This window comes from Phaenicophaeus curvirostris, chromosome 17 (assembly GCF_032191515.1).
Source record: "Phaenicophaeus curvirostris isolate KB17595 chromosome 17, BPBGC_Pcur_1.0, whole genome shotgun sequence".
Taxonomy (NCBI): domain Eukaryota; kingdom Metazoa; phylum Chordata; class Aves; order Cuculiformes; family Cuculidae; genus Phaenicophaeus; species Phaenicophaeus curvirostris.
The window spans coordinates 7,518,842-7,546,201 of NC_091408.1; the positions used below are offsets into that span (position 1 = coordinate 7,518,842).

General features: G+C 40.9%; 1 protein-coding gene across 3 annotated transcripts in view; it reads right to left on the bottom strand.

The window, feature by feature from the left end:
• Positions 1 to 27,360, bottom strand: part of TAOK3 (TAO kinase 3) — an 85,724-nt gene that overhangs the window by 44,742 nt on the left and 13,622 nt on the right. For all 3 annotated transcript variants that reach the window (XM_069871275.1, XM_069871276.1, XM_069871272.1), the window contains exons 3-4: positions 3,661 to 3,759; positions 2,197 to 2,407 (exon numbers count right to left, since the gene is read on the bottom strand). In XM_069871275.1, the coding sequence (XP_069727376.1) occupies positions 2,197 to 2,316 (120 nt within the window). In that variant the 5' untranslated portion in view covers positions 2,317 to 2,407; positions 3,661 to 3,759. The remainder of the gene's footprint in view (positions 1 to 2,196; positions 2,408 to 3,660; positions 3,760 to 27,360) is intronic.

Below are 27,360 nucleotides of genomic sequence, written 5' to 3' on the forward strand. Positions count from 1 at the left end.
TGGGAATTACTAAAGGGAGTTGACACACTCAGACTCCTCCTCAAATGAGCTAGAGGCGACTAAAACCAAATAACTTTTGGATAAGGCAAACCCCTTCCTAACCACTCATCATTCTGATTTGGCACATAAAAGATCAAGAGTATTTCACTCAAATGGATGAGTTAATGTTGGTATTGTAAACAAATCTCCAAGCATTCCTGTCTGCTACATTAATTCCAATTAGCTTTATGTGAACACTGATCTCTCGTTTCAGCTGTAATTTTTTGCCTAATAGTGTGCTGCCACGTTCTCACAGTAGTGGGTGAAGTTCTAGTCATACCAAGCTCTTGGGGTCCTCCTGCCTGAAATGACTGAAAGGCCTCTACAAGCACACTGGACACAAATATCCACTTGCTGCAGTGGTTTTGGCCATACTTGCAGATTTTTAGTGAAAAGTTTGTCAGAAACAAGCACATTTTCTTTGCAAAACCTCCTTTACACTGCCCTCATCTGCTTTATCACATTTACAGATCTCTAACATGGGTGTAAGTAGGCTGGTGTGGATGAAAACTTCTTAAGTCAAGTGTTGATAAACTTAGCTGATTTCAAGTCAAGCTTGCATCAACTTTAAAACCCAGTGAGAAGTGATGCATTTTTGTCTTAGCTTTCTGATACATGATGTATCATTTCTTTCAAGCAAGAAAAGAAATTTCACATTATCTTGCCAAGCCCTGGCAATAGCACACTGAAAACGAAACAGCTTGCAGAAAATGGAGCTTAAATTGAAGTTTATACAAAACTAATCACATTAATCCTCAATAACAACAGTGACAAGATAGAGATCAATGTGCTGACTGGTTGTAGCAGTGCCAGAACCAATTTAAATAAAGAGGTCAGAGATGCAGCAACAACATAACAATCCAAGCCCTGCTCCTTTTTATGTATCTGAAGTCTCTCCTGCATTCTTCACGATGATTTAGAAAGCCCTGTTCCTTCAAAGTTTTTTTTGACAATCCCCAAGGCAGAAATCCCTGTATCATTACTACCAGATGATAGATTGAGGAATTGTATGTTATCCCACAGAATCACAGGCACTGCTTATCTGACACAAAATATCAGGCCCCTCTCCTGTTCTAACAGTTCCATCAATGCTTCCATCACTTTACACAACTATAAACAGTGAACTGGAGCACTTGCAAGTAATTCACACCAGTCCCTGCCAGGTTCTGGGTTACAGGTGTCAGGGTACTTATCTAAATACATTAATGTCTCATATTCAGAAATTTCAGTTGTGGTGAACTTGATCTTCTGGAGGGGCAAGCCACGCTACTAAGCAGCTTTAATTTCCCTTTGATTTTTGCATGCTGAATTTTATTTTAGTTTCACTGATAGAGATTGCATAATAATTACTTCCAAATACAGTGTTTTGGATTTGGCTTTATTTAACACTAACTGTAAAAGCACTATTCTTCTCACTTTCCAGATTAAATTTTCTTCATTGTATCTATTTATGCAACATATCCTTCCTGTTTGAACATCTATTCCTCTTAGGACTTCATCTTTGCTTTTGCCAGGTAAGCATTTACTATAGTACAAGATGAACAAGGGGACAAGGTGTGGTGAGGGAAACAGAATGATTTTTCAAAGATATCTCTAACTCTTAAACAATCAGAGCAGCAGAGAAGTCATCCTGAGTGTAATCCGTTGTGACTTCTGCGGTATCTTAACCCAAGCAGCCCCAATACCAATTAATTAACAAAGTAGCTTTTACTTCCAAAAACATTTTGAATCATTATTTCGCTAGGTCTATTAATTTGCAATGATTTACAAGCATCAAGTGGAGGATCTTGAAATACGAGTTTGGCAAATTAATTTCCAGCTGTTTAGATTCAACTTTCAGCATCAGACAGCACAAGATATCATATAGCTAACCTGAAAGGCTGGGCACACTATTAAGACTATAGTAAACTGCTGCTGTGAGTGCAGCTGTAACAGTAAAGTGCTCAGGAGTGCTCTGGAAATGCTTGGTTTTTGAGACGTGTTACGAGAAAGCTAATGCACAAAGCACCGAGGGCTTGAAGAATGCTCAGTTTTACAAATGCTGAAAATCTCTAAAATGTCACTTAAAACAGTTCCATTTTCCAAATGCTGAAAATCTCTAAAATGTCACTTAAAACAGTTCCATTTTCCAAACAGGAGGTAAAGAACTGTACTTACAAAGTAAACTGCTCCAAAACTTCCATGTCCAATTTCATGCAAACCCACAAATATTTCTTCAGGATCATCTTTGTAGAATAGGTCAGCTATTTCTGGGTCCTTTGGCACCCCTTTGCGCATGTTGAACAGTGTTATGAACTAGTTCGCGCTTTCAATTCCCAATCAGTTTCTTCCTTCATCGACAAAGTTGTTTGTAGACAGCATTCAGCACCTGGGGAAAAAGTTCATCTTTAATCTGTTTCCTTTACATGTGTTTCTGCTCTTGCTTCTCTGCCAGCAAAATAAGAGGAAATACTTTCAGGAGCAATAGAGCTCACTATCATTTCCTTCAGCTGATTCCTTTTAATTATTAGTCCAATTTAGATACAGAGATTAGAATGTATTCAGAGTACAACAGCTCTGTCTCATACAGGAAGCAAGTGCTGCAGCTACAGTAAAGTCCACTTGAAGACAAGAATTCTATTGCTATGCAAACGCCCTGTGATAGGAGTTTGTTATTCTTCATGCTGCTCCCCTAATATGTCAGTTTTCAGACTATCATCATTGTTCCTCCTACTTTTCTTGGCTGTTTGTTTACTTTGTTTCTGACTCCCACTTGCCAGCTGGTGCAAATAGAAAAGTCAGCTTCTACTCCACAGAAACACTTCACCATCATATGATTTTTATTTATTTATTTATTCAGTGACATAGGACAGTCAGTGCTTCTGGATTGTGATGGCTCTCAGGTCACAGAATTGCTTTTGAAAGATCCTAGATTCTATCATGTAAGGCAGATCTTTACCTCCATAACATCCTTCTTTAGCATATGCCTATAATTAGACAGCACAGAACTGAGCTGCACTTAAATAAAGATTTTAAATATAAATCCCCGAAATTTTATTTCTGGGAAAAAAACTCTCAAACACAAAAATAACCCCAGGAAACATCAGAAAGTTTCACATTTCTTAGCAAAACATCCTGAAAAATCTGCATTGGTTCATTAGTCACTAGTGTGCAAAGCAATGACAGATGCCTCTCCCCATCTGCTCCTCAGTCCTGAAGCCCAGCAGGTGATCTGCAGGTGAGTCAGCTGGAGCAGTTCCTAACAGTTTGGAACAAGTCTCAAAAATACTTCCAGAAATGTAGCTCAGCTCCTCATCCATCGAGACCACATCTTCTCTGTGCATAAAAGAAAAAGACTTCTGAAAATGTACGCTAAAACATTCAGCCTATCTCACGATGTAAACCAACGTAAGATTTAAAGAGAGACCAGGTGAGCTTTAGCAATAGGATAAAAGTAAAACTAAAAGAGACTTTAGAAGGTTTCAGACTGCAAGTGCCACCCAGACAGAATGATGAAAGCAGAGTGTGATTTTGGTCAGGGGCTGAGAGTGTCTTCTTGGCGCAGGATGATAAGCAACAGAGCAACAAGTATAGCAAGATGACGTTCGTTAGAAGTGGGCCAAGCGCTCTGCTGGAGCCTACCTGGGTAACTGTGGCACAAAGCATGCTCCGTGGCTCAGATTCCTTCCAGCAGCATTGTCCCGTGCTCTCGTCCCTCAAGACTCTCTGCACTCTCCTATTCTGCAAACAAATGTCAGTAGTTAGAATAAGCATTTTCAGTTTTATCTCTTATTCTGTTTAATACAGAAAAATAGTACATCTAGAAAAGACCAGTGACCATTATTTGGAAGTGCAGAAAACAGAAGTACTAGCTATAGATGCTAACAGTGTCTCTTTAGGTGAAGATATTTGCTTCCTGTGTTCTATAGCCCTTGGGTTTGTTATGTATCGCCATAAGATGGGAAACCAGGAAAAGAGGTGGAATGCCAAGTTGTTTGACTTCTTAAGCTTGCTGGGGCATGGAGGAGCATGGAAGTCTGCTCTCAGATTGCCTATAAAAAAGACAAAGCTTGCAAAGCTGAGTCTATGATTTAGCTCAGTGTACCATATTTGATGACATTCAAGATTTAAAGAAAGTCCTAGGCATTAACAAGTCAGCCATGGTCAGATTCCACTGGAAAGAGAACGAACACTGGAAAGATGCAAAAAGAGGGCAAGGAGATCGAACCCTCAGCTAAGATCAAGTAGAGAATGCTCACAGGACGTGACAGCCTGCAGTCACCCAACTCCCTAGACAGCCACTCACTCCCTGGGAATTACCCTGCCCTCATAGGAAAGGCTATCATGCAGCTACATCCACAGGAAAAATGCTTCTTAAGTAAAGCACACTGCAATAGCTATACTGCCAAAATCTAAATTAACACACACCTGAATTAATGACAAACAAGCTAATTCATCTTCTCATTTATTAGGGAAAAAAATATATATGAGCAGAAGTCTTGCTGCTAGTAGCTAACATTACCAAAAAATGATATTTTTGTCTGTTTTTCTCAGAGCAGGGCAACACTACTGAGCTGTCAAAAAGCTATTTGAAGAGCTCCAGAAAAAGGATCTACAATGTTTAGTTTAAAGCTACATAAATAAATCAAAAAAATCCTCAGAACAAACTAATGACAAAAGCCAGATGAATTAAATGATTATTCATTCTAAGCTGATCGGCCTCACCCAAAGGTGCTATATTTACTACATGCCTGCAGACAGGGGCAAAGAATGCAGTATTTCAGGTCTGGCATTCCTCAGCCAAGTGAAAAAATCCACTTGGCTTTAGAACAATAAAAACAAGCTGAGGAATAAAATAATTTATCCATCTCTAGTCAAATAACTTCTCTGCCATAAACAAAATCTGTGCAGCTGTAACACTCAATGATACATCAGTATTTAAAATGGGAAACTAAATGTCAATACTTAAAGTTTAGCCCTAAGTAAAAATGTCATTTTGCAATTGGGACAGATAGATATAGCAAGGCCATATGAGTAAGTCTTGCATAGGAAGGACTGTTATTTTCTACAGCAGCATTTGAGTCTCTGCACATTCTGAAGACCTCACATGAAAACAGCTGGAATCACACTGACAGTGACTTACAGAAGCAACAAGTAACCCAAGATTTTCAGACTTTGAGGTCAGCATTTTGTCCAGGTAAGGCTACTCAGAGATGCCTCTAACTCCCTCCCCAGAAATGGAAGCTCTCAGTCAACAGTTAGGAGTGAAAATCCCTGCCTTGGAGAAAAAAACTGCCTGTGCCCCATTTCTGAGGTTCTGTAAAGGGCTAGAATCATAGAATGGTTTGCGTTGGAAGGGACCTCAAAAATCATCCAGTTCCAACCCCCTGCCATGGGCAAGGACACCTCCCACTGGATCAAGGTGCTCAAAGCCCCATCCAACCTGGCCATGGACACTTCCAGGTATGGAGCAGCCACCACTACTCCGGGCAACCTGGGCTATGGCCTCACCACCCTTGCAGGAAGACATTTCCAAATCCATGCATCTAAAACTACGACCATGTATGAGACGACAGCTATACTTGAGAACTCTAACTGTAACTGATTAAGAAGATGTCATTACAGAACATGGTAACAGAGGAGTTAAGATATTTATTCCTTTCTTTGTCATGTTTGCTAAACCACCAGCAGCTGCCCAGCACCCTCAGCACCATTCCCGCACCCTGCAGGTATCTTAGTTCCACCACTCCAATAAAGTGCAAGCATGTGGCTTGTAAAATGCAGTATGAATTGTGCCTCACAACACTACTGGACCTTTTTGAATGTGTACGGAAATATATAAAATTAAGTTTAGCTCCTGACCGCAAAAAGTTACATCCCAAAACAAGGACAAAGTTTTCCACTTCAAGCAGAAAAACAAACTACAGGAAACAGGGTGGAACAGCAGTGGATTCCACTCCTAGGAGGAGCAATGTGCCATGGCTCATGCATTCATTTTTAGATTAATATTTCTGGGAGAATAATATCACACCAGAATTCTTTTTCCAAGAATGATGAACACAGAGTCCCCTTTCTTCAGTTCAGGCTCTACAAAATCTACAAAAATTTAGATGACAACATTAAGGAAGAAATTCTCAGATAAAGCCAGCTGATAAAAACTGTCCCAAAAAAATAACCTGTTGAGCCGAAGTAGACACACACTCAAGTTCCACTGCAGCCCTCACACATAAAAAGATCCCCTTAAAATAAAATAAAACAAAACTTTGTGTTCTGTTGCTTTGCTTTCAGGTTTTGTGTTCTTTCATTGTCAAGAATCACTTTTCCAGCTAACACACTGCAATTGGAAGTAACATCGTTTTTTTCCTAGCATATTAGCACTTCATTTACCTCGATGCTTAAACCAGCCACACACAGATATCTGGTCTATAAATTCAAACTTAAAAGTTTGCTGTTAGTGTATACAAAAATCAACTGTACTACAGCTTTTGTTTGCTCAAATTCATCACCAATTCCAAGATAGTCAAAACAGATTTCACTTGGATCTAGAAGCAGCAGGTCCTCATGTCCTTTCTGAAAAAGTCTAAGAAGAAAAACTATCTGATCTGCGCATAATAGAAATGAGAGGCACCCACTGACCTTCAGCACCAAAGAAATATTTTTGATCCTTTGAAAACACTCTGCTGATGTCAGGACTGGAGAACTGGATAGCGTAACCAGAAGAAAAGCACCTAGGGTGCCCAGCAATCGTTAGCAGCAAGGACACCCGTTCTGGTTCCTTAAACACTGCCTTTTTTGCCCTGCTTTTCAAAGAAATAACTTTCCAGAACATTCAAGTCAGTCACACAGACCATTTTTATTAACACTGGCGTAATATATGGATGCAATCACAGCTTGTCACTACCTGCAAGAATGTTTCTTTGCCAAGTACTCAACTCAGCAATCGATGCTGAACACCATCCTGACACATGCATACTTTGATTCCGAATACTCTGGGGTTCACGTGTGTGTTGGGTCATTTGTAGTTAAGATTATTCATGCTAATAAAACCCCTTGAATCAGAGCTTCACTGACTAAAGCGATCACTGTGCACAGTGCCCCTGGGATACGGAATTAAACTAATAACTCACAGATCTTATTCTAGATACACACCTTCACTTATTCTAGATACACGCCGTCATTGAAGCAACTTATTTTCCTGACTGGGAGCAGTAGTTTTGCAGCAGACTTTGTTCCATTCGCAACACCTCCATGACCATAAGACTATAAACTTATTTAAAAAAACAACAAACACAAAACCAGTGGGCTTCAAGTCAGGAAACAATTAGTTGTAGTCTAGGGAATGTTTCAACAAGTACGAATTCAAGCGAAATGCCAGCCTTCCAAAGGAAACCGTACCAGTTGCGCTCACTGACTTAAAGACAACACTGACATCAGAAATCCTGTACTCCCCAGCTTGCAGAGCAGGTAATGAAAATACTACAGAAAATTTAGATACCCCTTTTTTAAGTTGGGCTTAATACTTCAAAAGGGCTACACAGTGCCTGAAGGTAGGTTGTGAGGTTAAGGATGACACATTGACCTAAAGGGGTGTATCAGAAGTATTTCAGTTGTTTGCCTCCTCTTTCTGTTCCTGCTTTGTTAAATAACCATTGGATGAAAATGTATAAGGCAAAATGAAAATTAAGCATGCCATTTTACACGTTTCAAAATGCCATGGAGCAAATTACAGTGAGACTAATACTGCTGCTCTTTGTGGAATGATTCTTTGAGGTGTGAGCTTTGGGTTGGGCATGAAGATGGCACTTTGCCTTTGAACAATAGGTTTGGAAGAGGGTGTTGCTTTCAGAATAACTGTTACCTCCATTTTCTGTTAACCTGTGACATGGCTTATGACCAGCAAGGGCCAAGCTTGCTGAAACCCAAAGGTGGTGTCGGAATTTAGGGTATCTGGTGTGCATGCATTTGTCCTATGATCGCTGGATTCTCTGTTATTTTCTCTAGTATTTTCATTACCTATGAACCACAAATATCTGCAACATTATCTGCTGTCTCCACAGCACAAACTGAAGGCAACGTGGTCTCATAGTATTCCAGCTCACAATTCAGCTCTTTAGACAGGTTCCCCAACAGAGCCTCAGAACTGCTGCCAGGAGCAGCCCTGCGTTGTTATTGCCTATAAAGCAAAACCTGAAGATTTTGTTTGTTTGGGGTTTTTTTCTTACTTTTCAGGGAACACAGAAAGGTCTATTGTGGGAAACCTTGGCTGGTCCGAGGAATCAGAATGTGAGCTTAACATTGGCCTTGAACAGATACCTGTGTATCCTTGAAGAAGCTGGAAAGTGCCAAGAAGAGCCGAGTAAACAAGATTAAGAAGCTGCCAGGCCACAGGTGGAATCATCCAATTATGAAGTTACAACAGAGAAAGAGTCATCCAATTATGAACTGTTGGCCTTTGGCTAAACCAATCATGTATGAACACACAGTTCCAGAAAGGGTATAAAAAGTCTTGTAATATCAATAAAGATGTCCTTTTGCTCACAACTTCTACGTGTTGTTGATCACCCCAACTGCGACAGCCTCTGCCTAACACTCACATAACTCAAAATTCAGCAAATTAAAAGACTTCTCACTCGCCTCCTGCAGATGTTTTAGTGTTCTGAAAATTTTAAAGGTGTCAAGAAACATAAATCACACAATGTTTCAATGACAAAACTGTGAGGAAACTATGAATGAGTTAAACTCAGGTGATCGGCGCAACTGGGAGCGGCATCAGAAGCAGCAAACAAGAGCCAGTACCTCCCAAGTCTTGCCTGCAAGTGGCATTTTAGGAATGAACTGAAATGAAAGGTATGACAGAGTTTCATAGTAGACAGACACTCATCTCTTCCAGGAAAGCCCTTTACAGTCCCTTTGTTTTGCTAAATATTGTAGTGTGCTCAAGATCAGGAGGTGGAATATTTGGAAAAAAAAAAACCCAAAACCAAAGCTTAAAATCTAAGATACTATGTAACTTAAAAAAACCAAAACCCTGTAAAACCAAATTAAAATCTTGGGCTTTATTTAAAAAAAATCAAACAGCATCCTTCTTCGCAATAGGTGTGCAATGAAAAAGCAAAAGTTCACAGCAAGAGGCACTGGGTGATGCTTCCCAACAATTTTCCAGTTAAATTTAAAAGAATTTAATGAAAATATGTAATGCCTTTAGTTTGTTTAAGGATAATTAACACTATCATATTTCTTCAACCAGAACCTGTATTTTATCCTAAAATCTAGAGTGCATTATTAGGGTTTTGCAGATTTACTTTACAAGATTAAAAACTTTGAGTCATGACATGAACTTTGTGTAGTTAAAAAAAAAAAGGAAAAAGCTTTTCACCCTGAGCAACATTTCATAGTATTTCATCATGGCACCCTTGAAATAATTCAGGAGTACATGTGGAAGGGAGGAAAGATATATGAATCATTTTAAATCCTAATATACATAAGCCCACATAGCATCATACTAAGAAATATGAATTCCATCAGATCTTCTCATCAAAACATCTGTAAAACATCATGTATGGGGCATGAAATTGAGGAAATTGCCTCCCTATTTTCATCATCTTTTTTCCTGTGGCATTTTTATCAGGCTCTTCATCACGTTGCTTAAAAGACAGTGAACTCCAGGCAATTATAAATTCATGAGTACTATGCTGCGTACTACTCAGAGGCAAAAATAAGTCATCAAAATTGTTTATGAAAGTCTGAAGAGACACCGGCACACTCAGAGTTTCCTACCCATTAATGTAATGGATTCCAAAGAGCCGTATCCATTCTGGGGTTAAAGCTATTTATAGATAATGAGTTTATATTATGACCATCACATAATAAAATCAAAAAAAGGCAGAAGCCAGATAAATCTAGCCCTAACACTCTCCCGAGTGGCCAGGCTGATGCTGCAGTGGAAGCTGACCCACTCCAACTCACCTGCGCCACAATTCAGAACTAGGACCAACCCTAGTGGCACTGAAGCGATCACAGCAGCCACTGGATTGCTTAAATAGCGAAGGTGTAATGAGGCTGCAAGCAGATCTCCACTTGCACTTTAGCCTCAGTTTTTCAGAGTTGCAGGAAGTGTTTTTTGTAACTCTGAGCATCAAAAAATTCTATGAGACTTACAAGAAGTTTTTGCATTGTTCCTTAGCTGGCATGACTTCAATTCGTCCCTTAGAGCATCAGACACTGCAGAGAACAGTCACACTTCACTGAGGTTAATGCCTAATTACACTATTGAACGGTCACTTTGTGCCACCCAAGGAAAAGGTGTGTTTTAGCAGAGGAACACGTATACTTATGAATAAAAAGCCTGTGATACCATTTGGGACAAAAAGCAGTTTTGTTATGTATGTGCAGGACAACAAATATAACACAACAGTGTGCTAGCATACCTATGGGCTTTTGTCATAACACCGGCTGATGTTGAATGAGTAGGTTTCTATTTAAAAAACTGTTTATTCTCCTTTTGCAAGAAAATGTAACTCAGATACTGATTTTCTGGAAGATAGACTGCAGTAGAACTGGCCAAAAAGCAAGTCACACAGTAGGTACTTAACAAAAAGTGAAAAACCAGAGGCAAACTGCACCCACGGAGGGGAAAAAAAAAAATAAAAATAGAGACATTCTCTGGTGAGTCACGGAGGGTCAGAATAGATCAGAGCAAACCATACTGTGCTTGATTTCTTTCTTCTGTTTGATGAGGCAGGGGAAGGTAAGTGTGAAGTGTGTTCTTCACAATTCTAAGAAAACCCATGGATCTTCATTATGAGCTCCTAAATTCTAAAGAAAGAGCGCTGCTCATTGTGGCGTATGGTGTTCATCCTCCCCGGTGATCAGGTTTAGAGAGAAAGGCTCCGAATCCTGACCTTGTACTGCTGCTGGTTCACGTGGCAGCAGAAAAAGCTGCAGCTCTCCCCTGTGTTTCCCCAAGCAGTCGACCCTGGCTGTGTTACACTTCCCCCTTACCTCCCTTTTCTCTGCCCCATGAATCTCTCCCAGCCCCACACTTCTCCTTTTATAGATCTCCTTCCTTCCTGCCCCACTAGTGCCAGCCAGAGATAACCCTTTAGCAAACAGCCCTTCTGGCTACTCACGTTTATCATTCCAGCTCTGTCTGCCCTTGGTGACTCTGATTCCAGTACCTCCAGCTCTCTTCCTGACCTAGTTAGAGGCAACCATTCACATGTACAACAGGATTTTTTTTCTGTCCCAATAGCATTAAAAAATGGCCTCATCTGTTTCATTCAGGTGGTCACAGTCTGTGTCAGGGGTGTAACCAAAGATGAAAAAGTTTACTGAAAATTACGCAAAAAAATCAATTCCATGTGGGAATACTGTTATTAAAAGATGACAAACTTATTCTACTGTGTACCAGCCAAGACAGAACCAGTCATTGATACTACATAGCTTAACCACTACCTTTCCAAATTTATTCTTTTCTAGCATATGCACTTTTTACAGTTAGTAAAAAGACATACACAGAAGTGAAATATGGATGTCTAATGTCCCAAAAGTCATCATTATCATCCATTAACTGTGTACAAGAAGGGAGTGTTTATCCTCCATCAAAAGAGCACTGAATGGCTGAAAATCAGTAAAGAAAAGAAGAGCATGTGCTGCTTTTATTCAACACCAAGAAAGAACTGGATCTGTTGGGAGCAAGTTCAGAGGAAGCCACAGAGATGATCCAAGGGCTGGAGCACCTCCAGTAGGAGGACAGGATGACAAGAGTTGGGGTTGCTCAGTCTGGAGAAGAGAAAGCTCCAGGCAGATCTTTGAGCAGCTTCCAGTACTGAAAAGGGACTCCAGGAAAGCTGGGGAGGGGCTCTTGATCAAGGAATGCAGGGATAGGACCAGGGGGAACAGTTTTAAGGTGAAACAGAGGAAATTGAGACGAGATATTAGGAAGAAATGTTTTGCTGTCAGTGTGGGGAGACCTTGGCCCGGGCTATCCTGAAAAGCCATGGCTGCCCCATCCCTGGAGGTGTTCAAGGCCAGGTTGGATGGGGCTTTGAGCAACCTGAACCAGTGGGAGGTGTCCCTGCCCATAGCAGAGGGGTTGGAACTGGATGAGCTTTAAGGTCCCTTCCAATCCAAACCATTCTATGATTCTATGAACTGGAAGTATGCTGTATCAGCTGTCACAGTGTATATAAGATATGATGGTACCTCTCTTGATGGTAACTCTTCTTCAGGATTATTTTAATCCTTCTGACAATTACAGCCATTGTTTACGTGCCGCAGCTGCCACAGAGTCAGGAAAGCACCAAATACATTTTTTATCTTCTCAAATACAGTAAAAGATCCACAACCACACACCATGAGAGCATCCAGCTTTGCACAGCACATTTAATAGAATGGTCCAACATCCCATTTTACAATCACATGCACTTGATGTCCCAGGCAGGCTCAGAACAGCCAGTGGAACCTTGGAGTGCAGGGCAGGGATGGAGCTGTGCAAGGCAGAAGAACACATCAGGGAGGACACAAAACAAGGGTGGCTGCTGTGACCCAGGAACCCTTCACAAGTGTCCTTGTACTTTGTCCCTCAGAGGTTTTTCAGGCCAATACTGTCCATGATTTACGAAACACAGAAGCTGATAAAGTGAGAAACAAAACTTGTTCAAGGTCACCCAAAGAATACAGCAACTGAAATAAAATCAGGGTTTCCAGATTAGAAAGAGCTGGGGCAGCAATTTCACTGAAAAATCATCTGCGCGTGAAAATTAAAAATCATTTTTCTCCACCCTCACTCCACATCTATCCACACAAACAGGCATTAACAGCCAGACTGTGCTGGCAAAACCCTCAAATGAGGCCATCGGACCATCTCCATTGGAGCTGCAGCCACTAAGACCTTCCAGAAAAGTAGGAACTTCAGGCCACTTGTTTATCAAAACACAACGAATTCAGTACCTCACCCTGAAGCCTACACACATGGATTTTCTGCTCACGAGGAGGTTCCTGGGCAATTACTGAAGATTTTGGCAGCTCACTCACAGAGCACTGCAGTCACCCTGTCAGCAGACAGCAGTGTTTGCCTATAATTAATATATCGCTACCATCTTTTGCTAATTCCCTGTACTTGACAAGCTAAGAAAATCACTGCGTGGCTAATATGCTAGTGTATAAGACACCAGGATAAAATAATTGTCTTAAAGACATCACTGATATCAGAAAACCTGTATTCCCCAGCTTGCAGAGCAGGCTGCCAGGACAGAGAGCAAACCTGCAGCGAACGGCATCCGTTTGCAGCCAGGGTATAATCAGGAATGAGCAATGGTTCCTTACCAGGTAGGAAAACACAACAGAGAGCACACTTTGGGTGAAGGAGAAAAAACTCAATACATTGACAAGCATGTAAATTATAAGTTCCCGAGTTAAACTCTTTCAACATCTGGATAATGGAGAGGTCCAGGTCTGTGATTTGAGCCTTAAGACTTATTTTATTGGGATTTACCAGGTGAGAATAGGCTCTTAATGTTACTTTAATACAGATTTTTAGCAGCATTAACTAAACACAGTTTTAAATTAGAACTGGAGGCTGAAAAAAAAAATAAAAATCAGATGTTGAAGATTAACTCAGCTCAGTGAAGAGCCAGCTTGCAGGTCAGCTCGGAGGCTTCTTCAGGCAAACACAGTTCTGGTTCCACCCAAAGGGAGATTGGCAGAGGGAGGCAGTGAAGAAGAGAAACCGTGACCTGGGTTAGAATACACAAACTGGCAGGTACCCATCCCCTGAGCACACTCCCTCTTTTTTTTAAGTAGCATTGCAGTCACAAGAGTCAATATAAAGTTTTAAGTGACATTAATTCTCATTTTAAATAATCTATGCTCTGATGTAATTTTTCCACTTGAAATTCAAAATGCACGTTTCATACTGCATCCTTACATACAGGCATATCCTCAGAAGAGTTCTGAAGTACTACAATTTAATATTTCAGAATGTTAAAACCAGAGAGAAAAAAAATTACCAGCAAACAAAACCTACTTGGTGTCCTCAGGAAAACAAGATAGAAATGAGGGTAAGATAAGGGATGGGACTAATCTTCTCGCAGGCAAAGAAAGTAGACTCCGTCTCCCAGGACCTACTGGGTCCTTTCAGGAAAAGGGGAAGGTAGATCACCACGGCAACTGAGTATTTTATGAGATAATTAGCAGTACAATATGCTGTGCTATGAACATAATGGATAAGGCAAGAAGCAGGGCTCTTCCAACCAAAGAGAAAAGCTTTTAGCAACAACATGGAGTGCATTTCTGTTTGCTGTAATTTTCAAAATTACAACTGATGCTGCAAAAGACATCATGGATATCCGTAACAAATTACCATCAAGCTTAAATTTAAAAAGCTTATTATAAAGCTTAAATTAAATTCTCTGGTCATCAGGCTACTTGATAGAAACATCTAAAGACTTAGCCAATTAAAGAAAGCTATTCTGAGGCAGAGTTATTAACTGCTGTCCCAACTTCCGTGCTAAGTATCTACATCACAACAGATTACTGCACATCTGCACAAAAGTAAAAGGTGACAGAATTTAGGAGAACGCTATAGGGTACTTGATGTGGGTTGCAGTGACATCTACACAGGCATTTGAGGGCAGGAAGGCATAGATAAGAGAAACTTAGATCAGAGACATCACTGAAATGAGATAATATAATAAAAAGGATACCAAAGAAAATGAAATAAGACCATGTTCTACACAATAATTCAGAACTACCTGTGTTTCTGTAAGAACAACACTTGAGGCACTGATGTTGGAGTGCATCCAATGGTGAAGAAGGAACAAATTCCAGTCTTTTTAGTAAAGTCTGCACAGGAAAAGACACTACTTGGAGCCTGCTGTAAGATATGACTGAGTTTCATTTTTGCTGTAATAATAGTTCACTATTTTGGATCATCAGCAAGATAGGCAATTAGTGGTTTGCTTTAGATGCCTTCTCAAAAGTAGCACTGACATAGATTAGTACATATTAAATTTAACAACACGGAATAGGTTTCAGTCACTTATCTTGCAGATAACTTTCATTCATAGCAGAGGTGATGAAATAATTCTGTTAAAAACAAACCCAACCAGCTTGGACACAATGATCTTAAAGGTCTTTTCCAACATTAACAATTCTGATTGTACGATTCTGTGATGGAGTGGCTCAGACCAGACTGAAGTCAGAAGTAGAACAGTGGCAGATGATATGCATTTGTTACAAAATAAGGTAGCACACAGCAGTAGTAATATTTTCAGCTACTCTCACACACTCCTGAATTTTAAATTAATTGTAACCACATAGGAAAAAGACCTGGGGGTTGCTGTAGCCAGCTCTCTGAAAACATCTGCTCAGTGTACACGTGCAGTCAGAAAGGCAAATGGAGTGTGGGGATGCATAAATACAATGACAGAAGGACATGGAAGAACTGTTAATATCACAACAGAAATTAAGGATCAAAGATATCATGTTACCTAAATATAGCATCCTCCATCAGATACATGAAAAAGGCAGCAGAAATAAAGCAGAAGGAGAAGCAAAATAATGAGATGTAGGGGAAGACATCAACATGAATGTAAACGTGAAAATAAAGCCAGCTAACACAGAGGATAAAGAAAATGGGAAAAGGCACAGAACAAGGCTGTCCTTTCTTCTCCCCTCCGAGAATAGAGCAAGGAATGTTACCAAAAGGTAACAAATATCAGCTTAAAAACACAACAGCTAAATCATATATATGGACACAAAAACATTATGTGTTTCTATACTGAAGATAGAAACAACTCTTCCCAGTTAATTAATTCACTCATTTGTAGTATCAAATGCAAGGCTCGGAACTAAAAGCTCAGATAATTGCAGTGGAAAATGAAGAATGCTTCCACCCCAGTCAGAAGACAACCGTGGACTGCCCGAGACCATCACTGAAGCAAAAAAACCAGAAGAATCTCCTTTATAGACAGATTATTTATTATTGCCCACTCAGTGGGCATTTGTCCCCATCTCTGAGAAGATCAAGCTCAGCAACCTTCGCAATAAGATAGAAGTTTATCACACAGACACTCCTACAGCACATTGTAACCATTTCCCTACAGAATTCCTTCAGGAGTTCTCTTTTCTTGGTCCAGATTTTGATGATAAATCCCCGTCAGACTCCCACTGCAATCCAGCACACTTCCTCTTTTTATCATCTTCTCAATTAATTCCTTTAAAAAAAGTACACCTGCTCATACCATCGGACTCCAAACTTCTTAACTTGATGACTAATGAAAACTGCTTTAAGCCACATTTATTGGCCCTGATAAGAAAGTATCCTTGCCAAATTTCATAGTTCTATTTGGCAAGTTACTTCAGTGTACTCTAACAATGTTGATATTGATTAAAAGCTGAGGATAGGAAATAAATCAAGAGCCTTTTTCTTCATAATTTCTGTGGCAAATTCCCAGGACAACAGCTTCTACTACTCGAGGAAAGGAAAAGTCACTTTTTCCTTTTGTAGATTTATTTTCTTCTAGCAGAGAAATTCCAGTTACATTTTCTAAAGCTCCTTGGAGCTCTCAAACTTATTCCAAGGATGTTCTAGGAATGAAAGTTATCATCTGAAGCTCGGTTATTATGGATAATACACTAATCAAAATATCAAGCAAAAGCTCAATACTGGTCCTTATTTACTGGTTCCCACTGGCAAGCAGTTACATTTGACCACGGCTAAAGTTAAACCAATAGAAATACTGCCATTTAGCACCCCAGCACTTGACCACTTACAGCTCTGTTTATTTGGAAGAGCTACAATTAGCACTACTTGGTTATACAACCCTTGTTTCTGTCCTCTGCTCCAGCAAGGCTGTCTTTGCAGGGAAAAAAGAAGTATAAAAGAAGAGATGAAGACCACCAGGTACAGCTGGGCATCTTTAAACTCTGTATTTTCTATTACAAAATCCTCCACTAAGTTTTTCTGCAAACCTTGTCTTGGCAGCAACGATAAACAAAGCGGTCTTTGAAGACTGCAGTGGAATGTCAGTATCATAAAATAATCTTAAATTGCATGCAATTAAGCCATTGAACTTCTCTGATGAAACCAGAATGGTCTTTTTGCTGAATAAAACATCTAAAGTTCATTCACTGATAGGATCTTGATGCCCTACTTGTTACCTTTTTAACCAGGCAAAGAAAAAAAGCCTGAATGGAGATTAAATAATACATGAGGTTTTTATCTAGAGACAACTAAGCTTAACTGCTACAGTAAAGCTTTCATCACTAGTAATGCCTTTGCCAAGAGTATTGTCCCCTGCAGGCAATGTTGTTGGACTCAAATCAGAAAAAGTCAGTCATTTATGTCAGTCTATTCCAGTCCTGCTTTCTATTAAAATAGACCAACATCCTTTTCCCATTGTAAAATGCCTGTTTTCCCACAGTTCATTCTCTTTTCTGTTCATGATGTCAGATCTTCACCTGTTTGGGTATGGATCCACAGTTTAATTTCCCTTAAGAAATGGACCTATGGGATACCAGGAACTACGACAACCACGAAAGCCCACCCTTCACAATATTATGGAAAATTCTTCAGAAATAATCCCATGCTTTTTTCCCAAGTAAATTTACATAAGCACCTATGCAACCATTTCTATCTTGTGATTAGTATCTTTTCCACTTAATATCATACTATAAATAATTTAGACTTTGGGGAAGTATATGTTGGGGAGAGAAAGCAGAGCAAAGACGTTTGAGGGGTTTTGATACATTTGTTCAGCAACTTCTCTATACATGAAAACAATCTCCTGCAATAAAGAGCATCGCCCAACCTTCCTACAGCTGCTGAAGCACTGAACATGCCCGCAGGACAAAGCTTTCCTGCTGCTTGATAATGTTCTGCACTGCACTGAAGGCATTTGTGTAGGAAAATGTCAGTGTTGATGAGGAAACACTCATATCACGATTCATAACAGGCTGATGTACAAGATGCTCGTTTTCCTAGAGGAAGGGTCTCCACACTTGACCTTTGAGAGACAATAAATATTATTTTATTTTACAGATGGGAGAATTTTAAACATTTTGCAGGACTGTGTATACCACCATGGCCATTTTATCAGCTTAGTTATACCCACAGCACAGAACAGAAACAAATTTTTTGAGGGGTTATATACTCTGAACAAGGCCATTCTGGTTTTTTTTTTATACTAGAACTGCCTTAATATATTTAAAACAGAGTCCACTTGAAGGATCCTACACAAATGCCTGTCAAATACACACCAAATAACAGCAATTCTCTAAAAAAAACAAACATGATGTTTTTCAGTGAGGGAAGAGACAAACTTACTCAACTCAATTGCTGGTAGGTCCTCTGCCTTCCCATTCCCTGAAGCAAAACTCCTGCCAGTCTCCCTGCGCTCCCCGAGAAAAGCTCCACTCTTCATGACATGTTCTGTTCAAGAGTCTTAAACATTAATTCAGCCTAACAGTCTTCAGAGATGTTAGCACAGCTATAAAAAGGTTTCTGAATCGAGTGGCTACTGAAGGAACTGGCATCTGATCAAATTTTCAAGAGTTACGCTCCTTGCTTTATGAATAAATCAAGGAATTATCAGTTTTTGAGAGGCTCCAGCACTATTTTAGCTCTTGCTGCCTCTTGTACATATTAACAGCGCTATTTTATGGATTCAGCATCTCAGGCATAATGAGCCTAAAGGGATACTAGTAGCAAAATTATGAAAGAATCCAATCCTGTACCTTATCCAGAAGGTGGATGGATGGATGCTCTATCCCTGGAGGTGTTCAAGGCAAGGCTGGATGGGGCTCTGAGTAACCTGACCCAGCAAGGGGGTTAGAACTGGATGATCTTTAAGGTCCCCTCCAACCCAGACCATTCTATGATTCTAGTTCTTTTTTACTATACAGATTTAGTTATTTGGCAAGAATTTAAAAGCTGACTGAAACACAGAAAGATAATTTTATATTTTCTACAAATTACAAATGTTCATTGCTTAGACATGGTAATCACAAACAGCTTCTCACTCACAGGTTAGCTTGGATGACCCATTATTCTCTTCTGGTTAAGCACAGCTTTCTGAGATACTCTGTGAATTAAGTACACTCTTCTGCAGACTGGGGCATGTTGCCACTAATTAAAGGAATGAAAGATGCTAGCATTAACTAATAAATTCATGACAGTTCAGTATTTTACTGGATGGTCGCGTCAACACAGAAACCTAAAGGAGTTCAGGGGACTTGGGAAAGCCAACTGTACCAGGGTCACTGCTGCGTAGGAGCTTCCAGTCACTCCTCCCATTAGAAGAGGATACTTCTAAATTAAAACTCCTTTCTGGGTCTTCCTAACTAATCTATATATAGTAGAAATGTATAACTAAATCTAATACGACAAGAGTGAAGGGCTTAGAAGGATCACCAGAGCTAACATGAATTTTACACATTTATCTTACAATTTTAAAGCAGTTGCCTCCGAGGAGAGAAACCCTTCAGGGGAAGCTGCACTGAAGTCTTCCAATCAGCCCTTTCATATCAAATTAACATACAATTTTGTTATTTTTCTTTCCATAATATTCACAATACTGAAACAATTAAACACTTCTAGAAGTGCAGCTGCAGGAGAAAACCACCAAATATTTGTATACAAACAACATACACCAGAGGTGAGCATTTCTAAAAGAACGGAAGTTCAGCATCCTATAACTTGGAGAAAAAAAAATTCCGCTGAACTAAAAAAAAAAAACCACAGAAGTTCTCTTGCAAACTTGAACACAGAAGCTTCAAACCATTTGACATCATGCTGCATGCAGAAACAGTCAAGAGAATACAACTGCATCTTTCCTTGGTCAGAAACAAACTTTCACAGAGAACATGAGAGAGTATGGAGACCTTACAGAGCAAACCTACATGGTACTTAAATTCTTTATAAAACATGCATGAAGCCAAACAGAGGAACTGCTTTCTCCTGATCTTGCTCTGCTGAGGAAGTGCAATGCAGCAGCGAGGTTCAGCTCCAGGCTTCCCCTTTTCCCTGGCCCAGCAGGGACTAAGCACCCCTCCCTGCCCCACTTACCACAATGATAATGGGCTGGGAACCGCTGATTAGGTCTCGCTTTGCAAAATTGGCTTCTTGTCACAAATGCAACACTGCAGTTTTCCACTGAGAACTGTCACTTGCTCACTCTACCGTAACTACAGGAAAAGCCCATTTCTGCAATCACGAGGAGGCACCACTCAGCATGACTGGTAGGAGGAAAAACACTTAAAGGACCTGCCCTTTTCCCATGAAAACCTCATGTAATGATGCAACTCCATCCCTCCTTAGATATTTCACCGTGTGCCCAAGAAGATTAAGTACTCACTGCTCATTTAGTGTTTTTAAACAGAAGAGCTGCCCTCCTCACAACTCTGCACCTGGAACCAATGACTAAGAAAGGCCATCCAGCGATCTTCTGGTCACCTCCGTACTAGCTTCCAGCACGAGGATGGGCAACCCTCCTAACTACACAAGCCCCACGCTGAAACGCATTCATAAGACAGAACAAGAATATCACTGATACCACGTGTCCTGGAAAACCAAGGGAGGAAATTCAGGGAATATTCCCCAAGCATGAGATGACCAGAGCTTCTACTGCACAAAGGAATTGGGTAAGGGCAGCACTACAGAGCCTTAGATCCTAACAGCCCAGCTGCTTCCCAAAGCTTTATATTTTACCCTCAGCAAGCCAACCCTCCCAAAACCTCAGGACAGGGCAAGCCTTCCTGGGTCACGGGACAGCAAGATAGTGACCAGGGGGATAAACCCCTTCCAACTATAGAGGAGGATCAGGTCTGTGGCCACCTGAGGAACCTGTACATTTATAAGTCTATGGGACCAGATCAGACGCATCCCAGAGTCTGGAGGGAATTGGCAGATGTGGTTGCCAAGCCACTCTCCATGATATCTGAAAAGTCATGGCAGTCAGGAGAAGTCCCTGGTGACTGGAAGAAGGGTAATGTTGTACCCATTTATAAAAAGGGCAGAAAAGATGACCCTGCAAACTACCAACCTGTCAGCCTCAGCAGGGAAGACCATGAGGAGTCCTGAGGAGAAGGACTTGGGGGTGCTGGCCAATGAGGAGATCTTACAGCGACCTTCCAGTACGTGAGAGGAGCCTACGAGACAGCTGAAGAGGGACTATTCATAAAGGCTTGTGGTGATCTCAGCTGGGCACAGTTCCATGACATCTTCAACGCCATCCTCCTTGTGCTGCTGCACACCCAACATGACCACACTGAAGGTGAAGCTACGCCATAACACACTCCTCAGAGGCACTGGAGTTAAGTCTGCTGGCGATTGCTTATCACTTCCAGACTTACTTGTCCTGTGTCTGATATTTGCAGCTATCCAGAAGCTCCACAGCAGCACAGACCCACTGCCAGTGACAGATCTACTTCTGATGAGGGACTTGTGCTTGAATCACTTTTGAGTGGCAGGTAGCTCAGTTACTTTAACCCCTGGGGTTAGAGTTAAAAAAAAACCAAAAAAACCCCCAAAAAACAGAAGGAAAAGGGATGGGGAAGGTCTTTCAGACCTACCAGACCTACCAAGTACTAAAACCAGACCCATTCCTTGGTAACAGTAGGGTAAAAATGAAGTTTCAAAGTGGAAACAGATTTTCACAGTAGTGCTAAAGATCAGAAATGGAAGAAAGGACCCTTTATCAAGATATCACTTAAGTATTCTCATTAAAAAGGAAGAAACAGTAGCAGTGGGTAATCACCAAGGTCATCCAATGTATTTTTGAGGCTGCAGATGCCACCATACACAGTTTGAGAGCATGCAGCATCTGCTGCTTCTGAGATGAGTCATGGTAGGAAACTCCCGTATATTTTCTAGGAACCAGCAAGGCAGCCAGTGACTGAAGCAGTGATCTATGTATGCACCACGCAAGTGAGAAGAAATAACTCCTAGAAATAAATGCCCATGCTATTTGACATAGTGACTGCAGATTTCAAATAAGAGATTACAATTAGAAGAATTGTTCTGGGAAAACACTCCCCAGTTTAATTTGAATGCAGCATAAGTTTTGTGAAGACGCATTAAGAACAGAAGAGACTGGAAGAAAGAAAAACCGATTTAAATAAACTGAATGAATTCAAGGACATTGTGAAGGCGGAAAGTAAATAAACAACAGAACTCCACTCCCCATAGCAGTTGCCTGCATTTTCAAGCACTGCATCATACACTGTACCATTTCTTACCTCATCCGTCCCTCTCCAAACAGTAAAGAATCTCAGTTTCCTGCCCATATCTTCTGTCTTATCTAAAACTACGACAGATCTAAGTCCCTCTCACCTTCTGACTCCTCTCCAGAATACGACACTAGAGATGCCCTATAAACATTCCCCCATCCTCAGATAGACCCTATCATGGAGGCACTTTGCACTTACTCTGCTAGCAGCTAGATCCTCAGTGCAGAGAGAGTTCATTCTGTGCCTCCCCTCAGGTGCCTGACACACAAAAACCTCTCTGAGGACATTTCTACAGCAGCAGCAGCTGCCTCTACACTGGGCTCAGGAGTCACTCCCAATCAGTCTTGACCTTAAAAGCATCTTGGTTACGTTCACCTCTTACTCGCCAAACAGTCTATCACTACCTTCTACAAGAGAGGGATTGCGATGTGCAAAATGTAAATTTACCCAGGTTCCAGGTTTGAGGTTGGTCAGTCGGAACAATATGGTTTTTAAAAGTCAGGTCAAATTACCATATGACCTTTCAACAAAGTAATGCAGCTTCCCTGAAAAAAAACCAGGATTAGTTTTTACTACAGTAGGTGATGAAGAGACGAGTTTCTTGCTAGGCACAAATTCAAGATCCAAGTCAAACTTTCATGAAGCTATTTTATATTGTTTTGACCAATTTCAACATTTTTATTTCATGATCAATACAGCTGCAAGGAAGCTGGGAGGACACAGGATTTCTATGACAGTTCGTACAATGTTGGAGCATCAGTTGCGTACTTCCAGCTATGACACATTTCTGGTTTTGACTCCTAATCTGATAATGAGAGCTCAAACATATGTGTGCGAGCAGCAAACTAGTAACGCTCCCAGATAAGCCCTCAGGCTCCTAGAATTACTGAACAGTAGAAGTCTCACCTTCAGAGAGTACACGATGGCCTTCTTGAGTTACCAGGACTCTTGATAAAAATCCAGTAGGACAAAAGAGAAATTCCACCTCACTTTTGAATACCTGAATGCTACATCCTCACCCACAGATGGGGTGAACTTTAATCCACCTCAAACCAGCAACACCTTATCCCATTGGGGTGAACTAGGAAGGACAGCTGCTACGGAGAACCACTGACAGAGTAAGATTCACTGCATTAATATAAAAAATAAACCAAATATCTTCTTTCTAGCTGCAATCAGTGCTACACAGATGAGATGAAGATGCAGAATCTGAATATTATAACCAAAACTTCCACATATGTATATCCATTCAAATTCCAGGTCCTTCCTGCTTTCCAAAAAACACAAATCCAAGTTCCCTGAAGCAACAGGAAAGTGCATTAGATGGGGAAACCTATGCCTACAGACCCAAGAAAGCTGAAGATGCAGCAGTATCTCCAAACAGCAAGGGCTGCTGGGCACACAATGTCAGGCATCTCCAGAAGGTCCACCTGAAGAACACCAGCAGAATCCATGCAGTGATCTGGTTGCCCCAGTCTGATTTTCAGCTCATTGCTCAAGAAGCAGAGCATCTCTGAGGTGCCCTTACAGGATGCAGAAATAGTTCAGCATTAAACTGCTTTCAATACGACAGTGCACACCCATAATTCCAGGCTAAATCACACTAAAAGGCATCAGGAATCTTACACTGCAGCTCCACATTCACCTAGTCTGGATAAAGGGAGGATTAAAATATTTTTATTTGTGCTGGTATTGGGCCAATAAGTAGATTTAAACTGGCCTTTTCCACCAAGTATGATTCAGCAACCCTGCTATACAGATGTACAGCATGGACAGCTCCAAAATGCTTCTTAGAAATACTCCTGAAGTACCTATGCACGATTTCTTCACTTTAAAGACCACCAACTCTGCATCGCATCATTCCTATCTCTGTTATGAATATGAGCTGAATATATGCATTGGCATTTTAAAATAGCGTTTCAAAAAACATTTCACGTGCATTATTGCTGTATGAGTGTTACTCAGGAAGACAGAACCATTTCCATGGTATGTCAAGAAAAACGCAGTTGACAATCATCCCACAGCTTGCCATGTGTCTCTGTTAACCAGTGACTATACTGTAAATACGAACAGTGCCATTTGTGTCAGCAGAGCATAAACCAGTTTCCAAATCTGTAACTGAAAGGTCAGTATCAAGCTTAAAATTTCATACATGAGCTGAGCAGAGGAAGCTCCACCGCTACACAAGAGCAGAACTACAGGAGTATTTTGTCATCAAAGATGGGCCAATATCCTAGAAGTACCAAGGGAAGTACAAGCAGCAGAGCCATTTCAAGTCTGAATGACTAAGACATTTAACCATTTATTTAATTTCTATCCCTGCACTCATTTTACAGCCCCTTCAATCATATATTCAACACAAAGATTAAGGGAAAAAGAATCTAAACGTTCACGCTGCAGCACTTCAAACACAGGCTCTGAGAGCATCTTAATCCTCCCATTCTACAAGCCACAGTCAGAAGACACTGGACTTTCTCAGTAAGTGAGATAAATTAACAGTCAAAACAAACACAAAAGGCCCTGTAAATCTCAAAGGGTAACCCAAACCAAATACTAAACAAACCTGGTAGATTTTAAAGGCTACACAGAAACTAAAGTGTCCTTCAAAAGGCTGTGCTATCTTCCAAAATGCACAGAGAACAAGCACTTTAAGGACAAGGAATAAGAATGACCAGCACAAAGAGAAGTGCACTGAATTCAGCTGAAGCACATTTTTGCCAACCAATAAAAATACATTATAATTAAAATTACCTACATGCCAGCAAATGCTCCAATGCTCAGAAACTATTCAAACCTAATCCACTGCAAAATAGCGTTTGTTCTCTGGCATGCATTTGTCTTTGGAAGTTTTGGGAGTTGGGAATCTGGGTTTTGGTCAGTCCCAACACAGACAGCAGAGCTTCTGAACTACCTGCTGTAAGCTACACCCTTCAGCAGATAAATCTGGCAGTCTTACAGATAGGTTCAAGATTGCCATTTTAACCACCAGAGCTTCTTTGATTCAATTCAGTAAATGCATCATTTGGCACACAATTTAAGAAGGCGAATAGAATTTTAAAGCTGGTTCTGAAAACAGCAGAATATGCCCAGATCACTATATAAACATTCTGGAAAAGCTACAAGGGATTTAGCTACTGTCACATATCCTTCTGCCTCTATTGGCCTGGAGATGCCTCCTAGCCCTACACTTCATTCCAGGGCTGCTTTATCCAGCCAGTAATTAAAAGCATTCACCATCAGGTCTTTCTTATTTAATACCAGACACTGTAGACTTCAATGCAGCTTCCTAAACAGAAAATGTGGAAGAGCCATTGTAAACCTATTTGCAAAGGCAGACTGAGCGTAACAGGAATTCCGTGAAGGAAATGGTCTTTGGGAAAAGAAAAACACAGCAAGAGCACCAGATCCTTCAAGATCCACGAAAGATGTTTTGAAACCAAGGATACACTTGTCCTGCTGACAGATGGAACCTTGCTCTAGACTATAAGCCTTCCGACTCTCAAGGCCAAACTGAATCTGCATGAGACAGTTTACAGAATCACTAGGTTGGAAAAGACCCCCAAGATCATCGAGTCCAACTATTCCTATCAAACACTAAACCACGTCCCTGAGCACCTCACCCACCCATCTCTTAAATACCTCCAGGGATGGCAACTCAACCACCTCCCTGGGCAGCCTCTGCCAGTGTCCAATGACCCTTTCTGTAAAAAATTTCTTTCTGATATCCAGTCTGAACCTCCCCTGGCAGAGCTTGAGGCCATTGCCCCTTGTCCTGTCCCCTGTCACGTGGGAGAAGAGGCCAGCACCCTCCTCTCTACAACCTCCTCTCAGGTAGTTATAGAGAGCAATAAGCAATAAGTTTAAAGCAGTATCAAAACAATTTCAAAACACATTGTTTAAGAGTAAATGAGGACAGAAACTATATGCCCTGTTACCCCAGTGTGGCAGCACCACACTTAAAGGCTACATGAGCCATACCTACCTCTGCTCCTTCACTCCCCAAATTACAGCAGGTTACCTTCCCTTGTACACAGAGAGCTCTTCATCTCTTCTGATCCTTGTTGGTTTGAAGAGCAGTTGTGACGGGTCAGCAGATACGGACTGTACTTAAACTCTGAGTGCTGTTTACTGGCCTTTCCAAGATAAGCTGATCGTTTCACAGCTACTCCTCACACAGGGCACACCACCGTGTGTGCAGCTGCAGTCCAGCCAAGGACGAGGAAACAACTCCGGATCCCCAGGCTCTCTCCTTGTTACTGGATGATGAAGAATAATACTGCCTGGTGCAGATGAAGCATGTATGCACTACTCCTGCTGCTTGCAGGGCACTTACTGTGGCAGGCAAGGGTTTCCACCTATGAAAAACTTCTTTAATTTTCTCTAAGAAAGCCTGGAATAAACACTATTAATACTGCAGCAAATGCACACGGCTATGCACTTGACTCGGGGACTGCTGAGTTTTGGCAGCCTTTAATGGCATCCAGTATGGGGAGAAGAGGCAGGGAGCCAGGAAAACATCGCTGTATATGTTTAGAAAACTTGTTATTTTTAACAAGCGCATTTTAAGATCAGTAACCCCAAGGCAAAACGGTTATAACATTTTCTTCCACTGGTGTTCTGATAGCACACCAAGAGCTTTCAGATGCGGGATATTTTTGACAAGTGCAGCAGAACAGATGATCCCAGGAAGGAAAGATCACCCACTGTGGCAAAAATCAACACAGGAAGGGTTAGTTTATTCATCCATTATGCTGAGGAGTTTAAAATGGAAACATTCTATATGTCTCTCTTCAGGCAAGGATGAGCAACCCAACAAAAATGAATCACTACTACAGCAAGTGACTGGAAAACACACTGATGGAAATTGATGGTATCTTCTGCCTCTCCCTCCTACCCATGAAAAAGTCCTTACAACCACATTGTTATATGTTTTTACAAGGAGAGAGCACAAGTAGATCCACTATTTTTACTTTTTTCTCTTTTTTCCTTTAATTAGTCTTCTGTATTTCTCCAGCAACAGAGCCTGATCATGCAATGGTTTGGGTTGGAAGGGACCTTAAAGCCCAGCCAGTTCCAACCCCCTGCCACAGGCAGGGACACCTCACAATGGAT